The 21,180-nt window shown below is 41.3% G+C and overlaps 1 protein-coding gene and 2 long non-coding RNA genes across 3 annotated transcripts; 2 read left to right on the top strand and 1 right to left on the bottom strand.

The window, feature by feature from the left end:
* Window positions 1-6,771: 6,771 nt before the first annotated feature.
* Window positions 6,772-7,995, bottom strand: LOC311097998. The gene is made up of 2 exons (XR_014609353.1): window positions 7,883-7,995; window positions 6,772-7,279 (listed from the first exon to the last, which is right to left on the bottom strand). It is a non-coding gene; the product is annotated as an uncharacterized lncRNA (long non-coding RNA).
* Window positions 7,996-8,943: 948 nt separating this feature from the next.
* LOC311097761 lies at window positions 8,944-9,510 on the top strand. Its single transcript, XR_014609318.1, has 3 exons — window positions 8,944-8,983; window positions 9,186-9,257; window positions 9,424-9,510. It is a non-coding gene; the product is annotated as an uncharacterized lncRNA (long non-coding RNA).
* A 10,170-nt stretch (window positions 9,511-19,680) lies between these two features.
* LOC311097008 (olfactory receptor 5K1-like) lies at window positions 19,681-20,607 on the top strand (the record flags this gene model as incomplete). The annotated part of the gene is made up of 1 exon (XM_084136476.1): window positions 19,681-20,607. One exon carries the CDS (start codon window positions 19,681-19,683, stop codon window positions 20,605-20,607), a length of 927 nt encoding a protein of 308 aa, XP_083992602.1.
* Between the last annotated feature and the right edge of the window lie 573 nt (window positions 20,608-21,180).

The raw sequence follows: 21,180 nt of genomic DNA, 5'->3' as shown, positions 1-21,180 counted from the left end.
TGACGGCAAACAATTCAGCTGTCAGAATCCGTTCCCCCACCCATATGATGAGAGATGTTGATGTATTGGCTTAAAATATGCTGATTCTATTCTGTGAGTGTATGGAGCTTAACCATCAGTAGTTTGTTAAATATTAGAACCTCATTGTGTAAGAAATATGGGTGAAACATAATCCGACAGCAAACAATCCAGCTGTCAGAATCCGTTCCCCCAACCCCATGATGAGAGATGCTGATGTAGTGGCTTAAAGGATGCCTAATCTATTCTGTGTGTGGATGAAGCTTAACTAGCATCAGTTTAAAGATTTATTTTTTGGCGTTTTTTCCTTTTATCATGACAGGACATTATGTAGACAGGAAGCGAAATGAGAGAGAGAGAGAGAGATGGGGACAAAATCAGGAAACGTCCACTAGCCGGGACTCGAACTCGGGTCACTCAAAGCACAACTGTGCTATATGTCAGCAACTGCCCACTATAGGCTACCAATAAATCTTTTACATTGTAATCCTTTTATTTTTATTTGGCATGTTTGTGTGCTGCTGCTGTAACCTGTGTGTGTAATAAGCAGAGAGTAAGCACGTTGTGGACCCGCCTATAGGCGTACATTACTAACACGCTCTTTAAATAACAAAAAAATATTGCGCCATTGACTTTAGACCAGGTTTTGGTTTGTCAATGGCATAGTCTATTTCAGTTGCCTCAAAATAGCAACGTGCCAACAATGCGCCTGAACACACCTCTTTTTTAGACCAGCACGGCCATGGGTGTTCAAATGGGTGCTAATGCATTTGCTATTTAAACAACACGTCGCAGGACGTGAAAATGATAACTGTGATAACTAGCAAAAAACACTTGCGTCGCACTTGGCGCTCCATTGCGCCTGGTGCATGATAGGGCCCATTCTATTGACTATAAGTAACGTTGCACCTACATGTCTACTAACTCTCATTAGAGTGTTAGTAGAGTATTAGTAGATTGGTAGGGTAAGGGTTGGAATAAGTTGACAAGTAGATGCAAAGTTACTTATAGTCAGTAGAATGTCTGTTGGAGGACCATCACAGTAAAGAGTTAGCAGATATTAACCAAACAGTCTACTAATACTCTAATGAGAGTTAGTTGACATGTTTTGCAAAGTTACGTATAGTCAACAGCATGTTCAAAAGGGACGATCAAAATAGTTACCATGTTTTGTTTGTGTGTGTGTGTGTGTGTGTGTGTGTGGTGATAAAAATATTTTATGTAATAGGTATTTTCAACATTAAATGTACAGAGAAATGCAGACTATGGATGCTCAGGTCAAAAACCATATATACTTACTCAAAAAGTGCTTGACACAGTAGAACTAATAGTCTTAGATCAGTGAAGAGGACTTGAGTGACATTGATTTTTACTTAATTGTATGATTTAAATGTACATGTGTCTTTCTATTCAGGAGACTCACTTGGTTGTTGTGTTGTTTCCCGGCCGTGAATAAAACTTCACTTCTACAAAGAGCAACTTGGGAGTCGAGTCGGGTATAAGCTGCGCAGCTGAAAAATAGATTCTACGCTCAAAAGACAACAACAGAACAACATCTATGTGTGATTGAGGTAGTAATAGAAGTACTAAAGATTCTACGTTCAAAATACAACAAAAGAAACAGCTCAAGTGTTATTGAGGTAGTGATAGTAGCTTCTTGATAGGACGCTGTCACCTATCTTCAGGGAAGTATTGTATTGTTGTGTTTTCTGGTGTTGGTTTCTCAGTGTCCGTGGAGGCGTGAAGAGAAGCACACAACAAAGAGAGTCTGTTCAGGAACTTTACTTATTAAGACACAACTTTACATCAACAGGGATTTTATGCTCTTGCCCAGCGCTGATGGGTTTATATACAACCAACCGCACCGGAGCCTGCGAGCATACTGACGCTAAACGTAAACAATCAGTGAACTAATCCCTATGTAATGACGTACCCACATCTGATTGGCTAATAAGAACACATTATGTATACATGTGAAATAACTGTAACAAACAATGTATTTGCTGAACTAACACCAGCACCACATCCTCTTCTACCACTATTTGAAGAATTCATCTTCCAGAATACGTTTTAATAAGTTTTGGGAGTTTATTTTTAGTCCATCTCTGCAAAATGGACTTCAGGGTAGCAGATGGACTAAAAATAAACTCCCAAAACTTACTGTCAGATTCTGGAAGATGAATTCTTCAAATAGTGGTAGAAGAGGATGTGGTGCTGGTCCTTCAAGAGTCACTCTCAATCTGTCTGTCTATAAAGCCTATAAAAAAAACAGTCTTCATGTATTTTACCACACTTCAGATTGTGATTCTTATTAAGTGGGGGTCATTTTTTAGGATTCTTTACCTAACCTAAGTCTCTGAGAGCCTGACACCTTGCACTTCTGGAGACTCCAGGTAGGTTGCAGTTCTAGAAAATGGTAGCCCTGGAGACTTAAGGGTTCCTGATGGTTTCACACTTACTTCTTTACCTTAATTCTTAATTATTTTGCAGTTAACGTGTCTTTTCTTCTCCACCTGTTTTTGTCTGACCCTGCTGACCCAATGAGTATTTCACTTTCCAATGGTCATGCCTTAACTGCAATTTCTAGTATTGCATTAGTATTGCATCCTTCTCATGGGGATTTAATAATTTTTGACTTTTAAGTCTGAGTTAAATCTCTTTTTTGGCTTATTTTATCTGTAAAGAAAAATGTGCCTAATAATTATGCACACCTGAAAGGCGTTTTTCATTTCCAGCCTTCATGAACAATTATATATCACTTAAAAATGATTAAATACAAAATGAATTGTAGTTATTAAGATTAATGTGGTTTGGAATTGGTAAAATGTACCTGGAAAAAAAATATGATCAGAAAATCAACGTACCTAATAATTTCTGCATGCACTGTATAACGAGGATGTACCTGTTGCCTGACTTGGATTCTGGGAATGGTCCTAGGACATCGAGGTGGAGTCGGTCCATAGGTGCTCCAGCCTGTAAGTTCTGGAGCTTGGCCCTCCCCATCGGACTGGTTGTCCTACAGGAACTACACTGTAGGCACTTCTTGATGAAAAGGCATACATCGTTACCCATATTTTACCATTGGTAACACCTGCGGAGGCGCATAACCTCATTCTTCAGGGAAACAGGAACAAGTAAGCGCAGAGATGACATGCCTCCATTTACATCATCCCACCGCTAATAGAGGACCCCATCTCGCATCTCTACTTGAGACCAACACAGCCAGTACTTGCGAACTGCTGGGCTCTGCATCATGACCTCTTCCTTAGCAGACAAAGAACCATCAGACATCCATTTATGGAGAACTGAAAGGTCTGGGTCAGCTAACTGTTCTTCCCTGAGACTTTCGGGACTCAGCGGTTGCAGCCAGTTTGAGGAAGGACCTGGGTTGTCATCACCTACTTCATTAACATCACTGGGAGTGTTAGTGCAACTACCCTCATTCTGATGGTCAAGGGAGTGTGTGCGTCTTACCGCCAAAGGAATGACATCATCAACATCTTCCTCAAATCTGGCCCATTGATGGTGGAGCTTTTGGCAGAAGCGACAGCCCTTGCATGGCAAGCTATCTAGCTCACTTCCTGCTTGATAACAGTCACAAGGTTCTTCATTCAGAGTCCTTCGGGACAGAGCGTCAGCATTGGAATGGTGTGTACCTGGCCTATGCTCAATGACAAAATTGTACTGACTGAGTTCTTCAAGCCACCTAGCCAGTTGGCCTTCTGGTCTCTTAAACCTGTATAATAGCCACGTTACACTGCTGTGATCTGTCCTGAGTAAGAAGTTAGACCCCAGCCAGAGCCGGCTCTCCCTATAAGCGAACTAAGCGGCTGCTTAGGGCCCCGCCACCACTAGGGGGCCCCCTAACTATAGATGGTACGCGCCGGCGTTGCCGCGGTTTAACAGTCAACCAACCGTGTAACGTTCAAATCGTTGTCTTGCTTGGACTTGGAAATTTGAAAATCAAACGAATCTATCCATCGGGAGCAGAAAAAAGGAAAAAGAAGAAGGATGACGACGAGAAGAGACAAGTGCAAGGTAAGTTAATTTTTAATAACGTAATTTAAGTTAAGGTGTGGTAATGTTAACATGCCAGGCGACTCAGGCCTAACGTTAATATTAATGGACACGCCCTTAACATAACTGTTAGTTATTATTACTTTATCTTATTTAATTTGCAAGTGAATGTTTAGTCATTAATAGAGTAACAAATGAAAAAAGTCGGTAGTTGGAACTTCGTGCAGCTGACGTTAGCTAGCTGGCCGTCAATTATGCTGAATCAACATTGCTTGCTTGCGGTATGGTCCAGCCGTCAGGCCCAGCTCTGGGCTACACACCGCGTAGAGACAGACCCAGCTCTGATGAATGTAGGCTATTTTCTTTTTAACAGTTAAAGTTATATGACCTACACTAGTTCTGGGAAAGAAAAAAACTAAAAATCTTTGTCTCAATAGAGCTGCCAACTCTCACGCATTCAGCGTGAGACACAAGCAATTGACACTTTTCACACACTCTCACTCCACACATCCATTTTCTCACGCACAGAAAAATCGCGAAGCAAAGAGGACACGGAGACCGACAGACAAGCAGGTTACTTATGATATAAAAAAATCTCAGCTCTCAGATTCTGTCACTTTTATTACGAAATTCAGACAATAAATACCGTTTTGGCGCTTGTAAATGTGACGTAAATAAACACGAATGAACACTGTTGAAAGATACAGTACAACTTACCGAAATGTATATTCCTCATACATAACATCAACCACAATCAATCAAAAGGGGTCAATAAAACAGCTGGAGAACAATTATGTCACATAACATTTACCTCAGGAAAGCCATTTGATGACCATAATATAGGCTATAGCACGTTAGCTGGCTAGAAAAAAAAGAGCTATATAGAGTATTTTGCTAAATATGTGTACTATATTACATATTTATTATATTTTTACTTATATCATTAAATAAAGTTGTTATTATAATAAAAAAAAATGCATTATATTTAATTTGAGTTATTTTTAACCTTTAATAATACTGCCAGCTGATAGGGCTCTCTGTATGTTTACAGCATAGGTGAGTTGTTTTTTTTCTTGAGAAAAATTAATGTCTATCTTGTGTAGCCTACCTAATATTTATCCAAATGAGTCAATATTAAATCAAATCACAATAATTTAATTGAATTGAAATAATAAAAAGCCTAGCTTACCAGAAATTGTACCATGTTGTCACGGTTGATGAATTCTCTAGCTGTGTCCCAATGTGAAGGTTGCATCCTTCAAAGGACTGAAGACTTCAAGGATGCAGCCTATGCGTCCTCCGAAGGACGCACCATGTAGCCTCCGTAGGATTTCCTAATTGCGCAGCCAGGTGAGAGTATGCTGCCATCCTGACAATTCATTTTATATGCTATGGAGCCAGAACTGGCTATTGTCATTTTTATGTTTTATATTTTACTGGAGGACATGGTATTAAGGATGTTTCAGGTCATACTTTCGGCTTAGCCGAAGATTCAAATGTTAATTTAGCCTATATCTTACCTTGATGCGATTTTGTAGGCTAGTGTATTCTTTTTATTATGCACATAAATGGACCATGGTAAATATATTTACACAGGTTTTTAACCCCATTTGAATATAAAACCCAGTTGAATATACAAAGTCCAGTGCAAATGTTACTCCCGCTCGTCATCGGCAGCTGTCAGTCACTGTTGCTAGGCGACAAGAACAATCCTCTGTAGGCTAGACCGGTCCGAGCGCTTCAGATGCGCCCTTTGAAATGGGACGGAGCTGTAGTTAGCAACAATTTGTTAATATTGTGACAATAGGCCTACATTTTGTTACTTTAATTTTCAAAATAACCAGTGGTGGTATGTAAGGAACTACATACTTAGTTAATACTCGAAGTAATTTTCCCACACGGGACAGCAACACTACAAAACTGTTATTTTACAACTACACAAAAGTATATAGTTTAAATGTATCAACCTTGAAAATATTCTGAAGTAAAATGCAACATGCAGTAATAGAAATGCAGAATTCCTTTACTTTTACTCTTGATACCTTAAGTACATTAGAGTATGCAAGATAATGAAAAAAAAAATGAAAAAAAAATTGCTTAACTAAGGTTTAAAATATATGACTAGTAGTTTTTCGCCAATGTGGTATTAGTGGTTATTAAAAGTACTTTAGTGTAATAAAGTATCTCAATATTTATTCCATGAGTCAGCCCTGCAAACCTGTTGGTAGACAACTTAGTGCAGTGGTTCTCAACTCCAGTCCTCGGGACCCGCTGCTCTGCACATTTTGTATGTCTCCCTTATTTAACACACCTGAATCAGATCATCAGCTCGTTAGGAGGGACTCCATGAACTGAACTGAGTGTGTCAGATAAGAGAAACAAACAAAATATGCAGAGCAACGGGTCCCGAGGACTGGAGTTGAGAACCACTGACTTAGTGGATAGTGAAAATATGCAGTCAAACACTCTGGAGACCATCCCAGATGATGTCCAACCAGCAGAAGCCTTATCAGGGTCTCTATTGTGGAGCCCATCCCGGTCCAGCAGCACACCAGGGTCTCCCACTCAGCTGAATAAAAGTCTACATCATTTTTCTTATTTTATGTACTGTAAATTTAAATGTTTATGTTGAATTTGATATGTTTAAGGTATGTTGTAAATAGTTGGGTGGAAAAAAGGTATAGAAGAATTTGTTTCATGTAGAAATTATGACTATCATTACAAAAATAAACAATGTCCAGAGCAATGAATTCTCTTTTATTTACACATTTAAAGTTGCATAAAAATAAATAAATGTACAGATTTTTTTTTCCTTTTAAAAAATATAGGTGAAAAAAAAGTTAAACAAGAATATATATATATATTTCTCAATAATTCTTTCAAGAAGAGAAAACAGCCTGTCCATCCTCTCCCTACTCTCCAGTGCTCTCCTCGCCTCTGCAGTCCCATGTCTTCTCTAATCAAGTCCAAAAACTCATCCTCTCTGTCTCGCCTTCTTCGTGGTGCTGGTGCTGATGCTGTTGCGGGTGCTGGTGCTGGTGCTGGCGTTGGTCCTGCCTCCTCCTCTTCTTGGGCACCCACTGCTGAACTCGGCCCTGGTCTGTCCTTGGGGATTGAGGCAATGAGGACAGGGGGTTGGTGCAACGCCTCTGTCCCAACACCTCATCCATGAGGACAAACCAGGGCCAAGTTTCAGCAGTGGGTTTCCCACTCACACCCTCTCCTGTCCCAGGACACGTGCAATCTAAGGCACAGCAAATTAACCATGGCTTGTTAACAACAACAGCACAATACAACAGCACAATACATTTCAGCAAAGATGTGTGTATTAATTTTCTTATATATATAAAATTATATACCCATATAAAAATGGGTCTGGGGAATGTAACTCCCATACAGGCACAAAATAATATATATATATATAATATATATTATTTTGTGCCTGTATGGGAGTTACATACCCCAGACCCATTTTTCCCTGAATTGTTCTAAAAAAGCAGAAAAGGGTACTTAACACAGGGGTGCAATCTTAAGTGCATTGTTAACACTGCAAAATATGACACATCAAGACCAATTTAGACCAACATTAAAAACCAAATTTGGGGGTTAGTTGTTTTAGGCTTTAGGGTGAGTGATATTTCTTATAATACACAAGTGAGATAGACAAGTGCAAATATTACAAATAGGTCGTTAAACTAATAACTTTATTACCACAAGTTTTGCCTAAAACTACCTGACAAATGAAGCCATGCAATGATGACGAAGGAGTTAAGATGAAGTTTATAATAAACTTTAACTGTGGTTTCGCTAGCTATTTGAGTAAATGAAAACATAATAGGCTACTTACATTTAAATGTGAATTTGCTGTCCACCACCGATCTCTAGTCTCGGCCGCCGGCCTGTCGTCAATGGGGCGCAATGACTTATGGGGTAGGATAGGCCGCTAAGTGTCCATTTATGTATCCTTCTATTCACGGGGAAACGAAGGGCGCATTTGGCGTCGCTTTTGAATCAGGGTAGCCTTCGTCGCGGCGCGATGACGCAACCGTCCTTCGAACACGGCCTTCGGAGGATGCAGAATTGAATTGGGACAGCCTTCATCGAGCCGCGGTGACGCAATCGGCCTTCAAATGCGACCTTGCAAGGATGCAGCCTTTGAATTGGGACGTCCTTCGTTGCGCCGCTGTGACGTTTCGTCTCGCCGCGGTGACGCAATCGGCCTTCAAATACGGCCATCCGGCCTTCAAATACGGCCTTCGAAGGACGCAGCCTAAACTTTGGGACACAGCTATTGACTCTTCCTTGCTGCTGTGTGTGTGTGTGTATGTGCATGAGTGTGTGGGCGTGGTCGCTGATTATTCTCCGGGAGAATCAGCGACAGCTGTGATCCTCATCTCCAGTTACTACTTATACTCACCTCGTGCGTCTTGTGTTTGTCAGATCGTTGTTTGTGGATGTTCCCCGTTCAGTTCCTGTTCATCCTCGTCTCCTCGTGTCTCCAGCCTGAGTCCCGTTTGGATTGTTCGTCTTTGCAGTTTGTCTTCACGTCTCGTCTTCACTGGGATTTCACCTCACTCATCTGACCGTGCTTCGCCGAGTTGCCCACGCAAGCCTGCGCTGCCAACGCACCCTGAGCTCCTCTTCCTCGGTTACTTGCCGTCACACATGTAAACATTGTAACATGTTGTCACTAAACCTAATAAAATTCAATTTAGTTACTAAAATGTTTTGACAATGACAATACACTTATTTTGATGCAATAATTGTTTTAAAATATGAACAGTATGTAAGAGTTAATCAACCAATAATTAAATAATATCATTTAACCTTGGATTTCTTTTAATTTACTCTTAACATTATAATTTCACTTTCTCAGGAGGAGCTATTCTTACATATTTTGGTGGTCGTGGAGAAACATCTCAGGAGGCTGACACCAGAGATGACACAAGTAAATATTTCCCACTGCCTTTCTTTTGAATAGTTTTGTGTGCAACTTCAACATAGCTAATTTTCCTCTTGCCAATAAAAAATTTAGTTTTATCACAATTCACTATGTTGTCTTATTGTACTTTAATATTAATTTAAGATTAATGTGTTTTATCTACTCTGCATAGGCTACTGTATTTATGATTATATTATAATCTCAACAGCTGGAGGAGGTGACTCTACTGCTGCTTCAGTAGAGCACAGCGAGCGGCATACCACAATGGATAATGTTGCTGGTAAGTTAGCTATATATTGTTAATGCTAAATTATTAATATTTATTTGTTTACAACAAATTGACCTTATGTATGATGTTGATATAATGATTAATACTAACACACTTAAAAAGAAAGAAAACAACTAGGCCTAAACACAATGATGTTGATGTTTTTATTTCATGTCAGGTCCATCATTATCATGCCACACTAAAGGTGATACAACATCTTCATCCCGACCAGTGTTTATCCCTGCTAGTTCCAGTGATACAGTTGGTAAGTTTAGTTTTTTCCCACAATATGTTTCTACCTCTGTTATTAACTCAAATGTTTTGTACACAAGTAGCTAAACATTTCCCATCTAATCTTCCCACAGTTCCAACTGCAACTGCTGATCTAAGCCAACCGACCTCTTCGGTTACTTGGATCCCTGCTCCACCACCAACTGATCCTGCTCAGTGGCCATCAAAACTGTCTGACCAAGTAAGGGATGACTTAGTTTACAGAGGTCCTGTGAATGTAGACAGAGACTTTGAATTCCCCAAGTCCCATTTGCACAGAAGCTTTCACTACCATCATATGTTTCGAAACCTTGCAAATGGTGAGAAAGTTAAATGTGACTGGTTAACATACTCAAAGCAGAGTGATGCAGTCTACTGCTTTTGCTGCAAGTTGTTTTCGAGAAAGTCATCAAAGCTTGCCACAGAGGGTCAGAATGACTGGGTCAATATCAGTGCAATATTAAAGTCCCATGAAACCAGCCCAGATCATGTTAAACATTTGTTAGCATGGAAGGATTTAGAGCGTCGACTTAAAGCAGGAAAAACAATTGACCACACTGCGATAGCTCTCTTGCAAGCAGAGCAGAATCGATGGAGAGAGGTACTCAAACGTTTGATCAGTATCATTCAATCACTGGCTGAAAGAAACCTTGCTCTCAGAGGATCAGCAGACACCATCAACAGTCCGAACAACGGCAATTTTCTGAAAGAGGTAGAACTTCTTGCAAAGTATGATCCAGTTTTAAATGACCATGTCAGACGCATCAGCTCTGGTGAAAATCACACTACCTACTTGGGGAAAATTATCCAAAATGAACTTATTGCTTGTATTAGTGGGAAAATACTTAGCACTATGGTGGCAGAAATACAGTAATAAAGTAGATGTAGAAATTTGGCAAATCTGTAATCTTTACTTTTACTGTTTAAGTGAGTGTACATTAATAAGCAGTAAAATAATTGTGGGCAATCATGTTAAAAGAGGTGCAGTTTAGATTGTATACAGTTTCTGGTTTGCGGTGGCAATACTCCATTATTCACTGCAAGGCAGGGCCCCCAGATTTACAGAGCCGGCCCTGACCCCAGCAAATAGTGGCGGAACTGAACTAGGAGTTCCTTACGTGTGACACAGTACCTCTGGTGAGCTGGTGTGAGGAGACAGCTGGCAAATGAGATAACTTTCTCTTCCCCCCACTGTAACTGTGAGAGCACTGCTCCAATGCTCAGGTTGGACGCATCAGTGTCCAGGACAAACTGTCCAGATGTAATTGGGAACACCAAGATGGGTGCAGTTGTGAGGCTCCTTTTAAGATGTTCAAGGGCCTTTTTCTGCTCCTCTTCCCAGAAGAAGGGACTCCCTTTCTTGAGTAGCATTAGTGATTTCAGCAAACTTGGCAACAAACCTCCTGTAATAGTTGCACAAACCCAGGAAAGACTGGAGTTCCTGGATGCTGGTTGGGGTCTTCCAGTTCCTAACGTCATTAATGAGGGCTGGGTTGGTCTTAATTCCTTCGCCGCTCACAACGTGACCAAGAAACAGGACCTCGTCTCTTACTAGGTGACATTTCAAGGGCTTCAGTTTTAGTCCATATTCCAAAACCTCTGCGAGGCACTCCATACAGTGTTCCACATCTTCACCAAAGACGATTATGTCATCCAGGTATAACCCTTGTTGAACCAGCTCCATGGCCCTCTGGAATGTGCTGGGTGCGTTACACAGACCAAATGGCATTCTGGTGTACTCATATAGTCCATACCTTGTCACAAAAGCAGTCTTGGATCTATCTTTTTTATTCATTTCAATCTGCCAATATCCTGACTGAAGGTCAAGTGTTGAGAATGTCTTTGCACCACCCAGCACGTCCAGGCATTCCTCTATTTTTGGTAGGGGATATGCGTCCTTGATGGTAAGATCATTAAGCTGGCGATAATCCACGCACCAGCGCACCCCCCCCCCCCCCCCCCCATCCTTTTTCCTTACAAGGACAATAGGGGAAGCCCATTCTGAGCTTGAGGGGACAACAATAGCTGACTCAAGCATTTTCTTGAGATGTGTTTCCTCCTCATTCCAGAACCCTAAAGGGTACGTCATACTGGCTGTTGAACAGGCTTAGACATTCCTGTGTCTATGCTGTGCTGCAAAGCAGAGAACTTCCCAAGATCATCATAAGTTGCTGCAAAAACTGCTTGATATTCAGTCAGCAGAGCTACTAACATCTATTGTTGCTTTTCAGTGAGTATTTCACTTGCAGAAGTAAACAACTGTCTGAGGTGCTGTGGAAGGTCAAGTGCGTTTGGTGACGACACCCTTCTTATATCATGCTCATCAGGAGGCTCATTGTCAGGATCTTATGGCACTGAGTTCCTGCCTTTTGCATACAAAGATTTGTGACAAGACAAAGCATTCCAAAGACAAACATGTTTCAGTCCTGAAGGTACTTTAACAGGTAATTTGCTGTATGTCTCTTCAGACATGATTGTAGCCTCAGCACCCGTGTCTACAGTATAACTGCATTAACTGGTATGCGGTATGTCGTTTAATTTATTCACTAGCGTGCACTCTAGAAATAAATAGTTATTGGCTTTGTCGCTCTTTGAGGTTTAATGCGTGCTAAAGAGACAACTAGCTCCTCCAGTTCCTGTAGTAGACTGGGTTTCTCATGTTGTGAAATGCTGTTATGTGATTGGTTCTTGGGATCACGTGGTTCGGGGGAATCAGGAAGCTCGGAAGTGAGCTGCAGAGCAGTGAGTGTATCTGCTGATGTTCTGCTGTTTTTCAGTAAACGTTATTGAGTTTTTCAAACCACCGTCTACCGCGTCTTGTTCTAAACCCAAGATATTACATTGGCGACGAGGATGGCGCTAATAGGACGAGTGGAAGAGTTCAAGGAGTCGCGGGAGGATTTTGCATCCTACTTGGAGAGATTTGAACTATGGCTATTGGCAAACGAAATAAAAGCAGAAAAACAGGTCAGTGTATTTTTAGCGTGCATTGGACCAGAAACTTATGGACTGCTGAAGAATTTGGTCATACCAAAGAAGCCCGCAGAAATGACGTATAAAGAGTTGACTGACGCATTGAAATCACATTATCAGCCGAAGCCTTTGGTCATAGCGGAGAGATTCCGTTTTCAAAAACGTGATCAAAAAGAAGGAGAGTCAGTGACGGATTACATAGTGGCAATAAGACAATTGTCGAAGGATTGTGAATATGGAACGTACTTAGATGATGCATTGAGAGATCGTCTGGTGAGTGGACTGTCCGCTGAGTCGATTCAAAGGAAAGTACTGGCGGAAAGAGAGTTGACGTTTGCCCGAGCATGTGAGATAGCGTTGACAATGGAGATGGCGTCGAAGAATTCTCTTGAAATCTTGGGAAAAGTACAGGCTGCAGCTGTAAATCAAGTCTCTAAATCATATCTTGGAAGCAAAGGACAACGCCAGTTTAGACATGGAAATGAGAATCCAAAACTGAAAAATTATCAGGAAGGGGACAGCGAACAGAGATGCTACCGTTGTGGGGGAGGGGGACACTCACCTCAGGAATGCTGATTCAAAAATGAGAAATGTCATGCGTGCTCCAAGACAGGGCATATTTCCAGAGCATGTCGGAATAGGAGACAGACCGCCAAGGCCCAGTACGTGGAAACGGAGGATCACAATGTAGACAGTGAAGATGACCCATTAGGGGTCTTTACAGTTTACATGGCATCCAGTGGGGATGGAGGCATTAAAGTTAATGTGAAAGTGTGTGATGAGGACATTAGCATGCAGTTGGATACTGGTGCGGCAGTGTCCCTTGCATCTGAAGTGTTGCACCAAAATAAGTTTTCGCATTTACCCATTGAAAAGTCCAACATCAGATTAAAAGCGTACTCAGGAGAAATAATTCCCCTTCTTGGCTATGTTCAGGCACCAGTGCAGTATGGGGACCAGAAAGCTACACTGCCTCTCATCATAGTGAAAGGTAACAGGCCTGCTTCTGTTTGGCCGAAATTGGCTGGAGAAGCTGAAGCTGGACTGGAGGAATATTTTCACAGTCGAAAAAGGAACTAAACACGGCGACCCGGAATTACAAGCAGTGCTGCAGCGCCACGCGGTGGTGTTTTCGGAGAAGGTCAGTGCCATAGAGGAGTTTAGAGCAACAATAAGAATGCAGCCGGATGTGCAGCCAGTCTTTTGCAAAGCCCGCCCTGTGCCATATTCATTGAAAGAGGCTGTGGAAAAAGAACTGGATAGGTTAGAAAAAGAGGGAATAGTTTCCAAAGTGGATCGTAGCAAATGGGGGGCCCCGATTGTAGTTGTACCGAAGGCCGATAAATCCATCCGCATCTGTGGGGATTACAAGGTTACAATAAATAACCAGCTGGAAGTAGAGACTTACCCTCTGCCCAACACTGAGGATTTATTTGCGACCTTAGCAGGAGGGAAGTGGTTTTCAGAGTTAGATCTATCTCATGCTTACCAGCAGTTGAGATTGGACAAAGACTCTGAAGAGTATTTAACCATTAATACTCACAGAGGACTGTACCGCTACCATCGTCTCAGCTATGGGGTTGCCAGCACACCGTCAATTTTCCAATCAGTGATGGACCAGATTCTTCAAGGGCAAGAAGGAGTGACTTGTTTCCTGGATGACATCTTGATCACAGCCGACACAAAAGCCCTGCACTTAAAAAGGCTGGATGCAGTGTTGAGCTCTCTTGCACGCTATGGCTTGAGAGCAAAGTTGGCCAAGTGCAGATTTCTACAGTCAAGTGTAGAGTATTTTGGGCATCGGAGAGACCAGGAAGGCCTGCACCCCACTCAGCACAAAGTGGAGGCTATTGTAAATGCCCCAAAGCCCACAAATGTCTCTGAGTTGCACGCTTATTTGGGGCTGTTGAACTATTATGGCCGCTTTCTGAGAAACTTGTCTAGTGTGCTACAGCCATTGCACACTCTGTTAAAAAAAGAGGAAAAATGGAGCTGGACACCTGCATGTGAGGAAGCCTTCAAGAAAGGTAAAGAGATGTTACTGAGCAGCACGGTTCTGGTACATTATGACACAGAGAAGCCATTGAGATTGGCATGTGACGCATCCCCGTACGGGGTGGGGGCAGTCATTTCTCATGTGATGGACAATGGTGATGAGAGACCAGTTGCGTTCACCTCACGCACTCTTACTGAGGCCGAGCAAAAGTATGCGCAAATCAAAAAAGAGGCGCTGGCGATCAAGTGGCGATCACTTGTGAGGAAATTTCACAAGTATCTATATGGACGCAAATTTACTCTCATCACTGATCACAAACCCTTGCTGGCTATTTTGGGGCCAAAATCAGCGGTGCCGACATTGGCAGCTTTGCGCATGCAGCGCTGGGCGTTGATTCTCATGGCTTACAGTTATGAGCTAGAATACAAGAAGTCGTCAGACCACCTTAATGCTGATGCTATGTCCAGACTTCCCGTGACTGAGTTGGACAACACAGCACAGGAATCCAACATTTTCTACTTCTCGCATGTGGAAGAGTTGCCAGTACATAAAAGGACATAAAAGTAGGCACCAGCAGAGATCCATTGTTGAGCAAGGTTTGGAGCTATACTATGAATGGATGGCCTAATTACCTGAATGATGAAAGCCTGAAACCGTACTTTGTCAGGAGGCATGAGCTGTCAGCAGATCAAGGTTGTGTTTTGTGGGGTCTCAGAGTCATTGTTCCTTAAATGCACCGGCCGCAGATTCTCAAAGACCTGCACCATGAACACCCGGGCATCTGTAAGATGAAGGCCCTAGCTCGCAGTTATGTATGGTGGCCAGGTTTGGATGGTGAGATTGAGAACATGGTCCAAAACTGTGCTGTGTGTCAAGCCGTGCAGAAGGTACCTGAGGTGGCACCGCTCCATCCCTGGAGGTGGCCTGTCAGAGTGTGGCAGAGGATCCATCTGGACTTCGCGGAGAAGGATAGACAGTACTACCTAGTGATAGTAGATAGTCATTCTAAATGGCTGGAAGTTTTCCACATGACCTCCACAACGTCAAGCCGAACCATAGAGGTGTTGCGCAACCTATTTGCTGCATATGGTCTTCCGGAAGAGGTTGTGTCGGATAATGGCCCCCAGTTCGTCTCCGCAGAATTCAAGCAGTTCCTTGACAAAAATGGAGTAAAACAAACTCAGGTCCCACCATATCATCCAGCATCGAATGGAGCGGCTGAGAGGTCGGTGCAAATACTGAAGCGTGCTCTTGTGAAGCAGGTTCTAGACGCAAGTGGACAGCCCAGCATCTCACTGCAGCACAGGCTGTCAAACTTTCTGCTCATGTACAGGGCTACGCCACACTCAGTCACAGGTCGCTCTCCAGCTGAGCTGTTTTTAAAGAGAGAGCTTCGCACCCGTTTCAGTCTTTTGAGACCAGATATGTCGCGCACTATAGAGCACCAGCAGGCAAAACAAAAGTTGTATCATGACAAAGAGAGACTGAAATTGAGAGAGTTTCAGGAAAACGACCAAGTCCGAGTGAAAAATTTCAGGGGATGAGAAGAGAAATGGACTGCCGCTACTGTCATAAAGCGCTTAGGTCCTGTGACATACCGTGTCTGGGAAGGAAACAAACAGCGGTCCGTTCATGTTGACCACATGCTGGGAAGAAGAGGAGAACTCAAGGAACTGGAGCCATGCACACTTTTTGAGGGCCAAAACTTTACATCAGATGCTTCACCAGAGCCTGACCCAGTATAGGCCAGCGGAGTGAAACTGCCTGACTCCGACACTTCAGAGGAGGGCGTCGGCCTGGGTCCAGCATGGTCAGGAAATGTTACGTCTCCTCTGGGCAGCCATAACAGCACTGCCGCTGTACCTCCAGGAGTGCAGCCAAGGAGAAATCCAGAGAGACTCAGAAATGCTCCCAAGAGACTGGACTTGTAAGGTGTTAAATTAAGGCAGGTTAAAAAAAAAAAAAAAGCATAGTTGAAAGACTGTTCCTGGTTCATGAAGACCTAGTGAGTTAAGGTTGTTAATTTTAGTAAACAGGTATTAAACTTAAAGGGGAGGAATGTAGTAGACTGGGTTTCTCATGTTGTGAAATGCTGTTATGTGATTGGTTCTTGGGATCACGTGGTTCGGGGGAATCAGGAAGCTCGGAAGTGAGATGCAGAGCAGTGAGTGTATCTGCTGATGTTCCGCTGTTTTTCAGTAAACGTTATTGAGTTATTCAAACCACCGTCTACCGCGTCTTGTTCTAAACCCAAGATATTACAGTTCCAATGTTTGGGTAAATAATATTTAAAGAAACAAAAATAATTACATAGAAATTTATAAATAAACAGACAAAAAAAATTAATCCCTTAGAGCAAACGAAATATAAATTTATCATACAAAAAATTAAGTAAAAAGTAAACTAGAACCATTCAAATGAAATGTTCATTCAGTGTGGCCTTAGCCATCACAGTTACTTTATAAAAACTAGTGACGCTTACTAGCCTGACGTCGTCATACTCAGATTCTAGTCAGAATGTGAGTCTGATACTGCTCCATTGGGCTGTGATTATGGGGCGTTTCAACCGAACCAGGAAGGAAAAGGCCTCTGCACTCAATTGGATAGACCTACAACCAATCAGAGCAATGGAGTAAGTGACGTATGTTCTTCATTCATGTTTCCGATCGACAAATGCCTTGATCGCGCTTCTCTGTTCCTCTTTTAAAATTAATGCGCTGTTGATATCATCTATAACAGACGCGATGGCGGAATCTACTACACATGATGTTTCATAAACAAAGTTCGAGAGGAGCACGTTCAAATAATCAATCCAATCAACTTGTCATCAAACAATTACCGTCTACGGTCTACACTATCAACATGAGAGGAAGCATATATTTATTAAATCTGTCAACTCACCTAACATTCCTTGACAGTTTTCAGCATCCCTCCACTCACTCTCGGATTGTTCTTCCACAGCCTGGAATACGGGGGGAGTACTTTGGGTTCGGGCCGAATACCGAGCCCGGAGCCTCTCCTCAGACAGCACGCCAAATATGAATTTATTCTATCTGACTTATTTGTAAGCGTGAACTCGTGAAATCTCAATTCTCCAGCGGCAGTCATTTGAATTCAACCCAAGCGCTCGTTGATGACGTGGATGATTACGTTACCGTTGCTCATCTGTCCATCATCGTATAAAGCCCGCCCTGACAATTTGATTGGTCCGAACAATTTTTGTTCGGGCATAATAGCCCCTCAACGGATCGAGTCCAGACCGAACTTCCCGACCTAAAAATTTTGTGGGCGGTGCTAAGTTCGTCTGGCGTCTAGGCTAGACGCTTACACTTTTTAATGTCACAATTTCATAATATTTGCATTGTTTTATTTTTGTAATATTGATAATTTTCTCATCCAGTTTTTTTTTTGTTTTGTTTTTTGAGGAGGCTCTGTCATGTCATGAATGTCATGAAGTTATCATTAAAATCATAATAAACATAATAATCAAGAATTGATATGAAAAACAGGGACTGTAGCTGCTTGCGTTGTTAAATGCTAAACATTCTATAGTAGCCTAGATCTTGACAATTTTTATGTTCAAAAGACTACCTGTTACTCATTAGAAGAACAAAACGTTTTAAGTTAGCTCAACTGAAGCAAATTAGCCAATATATTGACATCGCCCTTCGGATAAGTGGCGTGTTCTTTACTGTGGGTGTTGTGGATGAGGGGTCCCACAATCTCACAGCATCCTCTCAGCCTGAGCTTCTTCACGTCAGCCCTGCCGAGCCTGCGCTCCATGTCAGCCCTGCCATGCCTGAGCTACTTCACGTCATGCCCACTCTAGTGTTGGCAACTCCAGTGCTAACACCGCTCACCAGCGCAGTCATATCAGAGCCTCATCGCATCATGGCCACTGCCGAGCATATATATATAGCCGCTCTGGAGAAAACCGTGATGTCATCGGTTTAAGTATATACAGAGGCGGACAGAGTACACAGCTACATTACTTGAGTAAAAGTACAGATACCCCTTGCTAAATTTTACTCAAGTACAAGTAAAAGTACTACAGTCAGATGTCTACTTAAGTAAAAGTACTAAAGTACTTGTTTTTAAAAGTACTTGAGTATCAAGAGTACAAGAGTACATTTTCTAAATATTGCATTACTACTGCCACAGTGAAGCGAAAACTATCATTAACTTGTTCAGAAAATTGAAATAGTCTGGCGAGGTGGGGCCACGGCTTGGCACATTCCCGGGATGCAATATTTTTTTTCCCAGGATGGTAGAGGAAGACTCATGAATATTCATTAGGGAAGTCATCCCTGATTGGTCTTATGACCTCCATAACCCCACCCCTAAACCTACCCGTCACTGGGGTTAACATTTGAGAGGGTTTCCGAGATGTTTCTTTTTTCCTTTTTTTTTTTTTTTTTTTTTTTTTTTGAAGAAGTAACGGGTACTCACAGTTATGGATAGAAATGTAGTGGAGTAAAGAGTACAATATTTGCCTCTCAAATGTACTTGAGTAAAGTCATGAGTACTCCCCAAAAATGATACTCGAGTAAAGTACAGATCCCTCAAAATTGTACTTAAGTACTGTACTCAAGTAAATGTACTCAGTTACTGTCCGGCTCTGAGTGTATATATATATATATATATATATATATATATATATATACATACTTAAGCTTGACTATGACACTATTTTCTTCTGGAAACAAACTTTGTTGCATTATTTTCCTGTTGTCTCTGTAAAACTTGACTTGACAGTTGATGTAAAACTGTAGACAAACTATTTTTAAAAACACTCCAATCATTTCTACAGTTTACTTGTACATTTGTTGTGATTTTCATCTTGGTTGAACTATATAGTTAAAAGAAAAAAGGCCTCCAGAGGTTTTTTTTTTTTCCAGAGCCTCCAGAGTTTTATTTGGTAGAGCCTCAGAGAACTTAAACTGTGCAAGTTCTTTATAAGCAGGTGAGTCCATAGTACTTCCACTTAATAAATGTGAGCGTGCGAGATCACAACTTAAGGCAAGTCAGTGATAATTGTTGACTGGTGTTTACTCTTATTGTATGTTAAAAGCATGTATGCCGTATCTTTACATTTATATTTTCAAATTAAACAGATACAGTTGTTGTTTTTAATTGCAACATTTTGAGGGCATTTTGCATACGGACAAATGTAAGCTTAAAAAACTTAAATATATGATGAATAATATGACAAATTTTGCAAGCTACACTCTGATGGAACCACAGGATGCTAAATCATACAGGTATATTTATTTCACATGCTTTTTTTCCCTCTATGTTATGATACTGTTTGTGAACATTTGGCTCATTGTGGTCATTGTCTTGGAGAGAGCCCTTCATGAACCAATGTACATTTTTCTGTGCAATCTCTGTGTAAATGACCTTTATGGAACAGCAGCATTTTATCCTAAAATATTGCATGATTTAATATTGAATTCATATATTATTCCATCTTACATGTGTGCATTCCAGGCCTTTGTTGTTTATACTTATGTTATGTGTGAATATTCTACATTAGCAGTGATGGCATATGACAGACATGTGGCCATATGTCGACCTTTAGACTATCACTCAAAGATGAACAAATATTCTTGCAGCATATTACTTGGCTTATGTTGGATCATACCATCTCTTAATATGTTCATTGCAGTTTTCTTGTCAAATAGGTTGGTACTATGTAAAAATCATATTGACAAATTGTATTGTGACAACTGGTCAATTGTAAAACTCTCATGTGGATCAACCTTTGTCAATAACCTTTATGGATTTATTTTTATTTCATTGTATTTTGGCCTTGTGATTGTAATTATGGTGTCCTATATTAAACTTATCATTGCATGTAAAGCATCATTGGAATGCAGAAGGAAATTTTGGCAAACATGTGTGCCTCATGTACTTTCACTGATAAATCTTACTGTTGCAATACTTTTCGATACCATCTATAACAGATATGGATCGAGTGATTTCCCTGCAAACCTGCGTAATTTTTTGGCTTTAGAAATGATTATTGTGCCACCTCTTTTCAATCCTGTAATCTATGGCTTAAAACTGACAGAAGTTCGCAAAAGAATCCTAAAATTATGCATGAATTGTACTAAAAAATGACAGTATGAAGTATGTTGTGTATACGCTGTAGTGTATTCTGTAGTGTATTTCTGTAAACTATTCACTGTTGCCTTTGCTTTGTGTAAAGATACAAGTAAAATGAGTGATGTTTTTATCTTCTCATTATGCTGCAAATCCTATTCATTTTTTAGTAAGTGCTAATGTACACTGAGCGTTCAGATTCACAAAATACATCTTGACAAGGGGCTCTATCATACACCCGGCGCAATGCGGCGCCAGGAGCAACACAAGTGTTTTTTGCTAGTTTCAGCCTGACGCGGTTATCATTTTCATGTCCTGCGCCACGTTGTTTAAATAGCAAATGCATTTGCGCCCATTCGTGTGCCCATGGACGTGCTGGTCTGAAAACGATTCGCATTGCTAGTTTGAGGCAACTGAAATAGACTGCCATTGACCAACAAAAACCTGGTCTAAAGTCAATGGCGTAGTATATATATATATTTTGTTTTTTAAAGGGCGCATTAGTAATATGAGCCTATAGGCAGGTGCACAACGCGCGTATACACTCTGCTTATTACACACACATGGATATAAAATATTTGAGTTTAAATA

The sequence above is a fragment of the Abramis brama genome (assembly GCF_963993115.1).
Source record: "Abramis brama genome assembly, chromosome: 15".
NCBI classification, from domain to species: domain Eukaryota; kingdom Metazoa; phylum Chordata; class Actinopteri; order Cypriniformes; family Leuciscidae; genus Abramis; species Abramis brama.
Note: the sequence above shows the minus strand (reverse complement) of the source record. Positions and strands in the feature narration are given on the sequence as shown.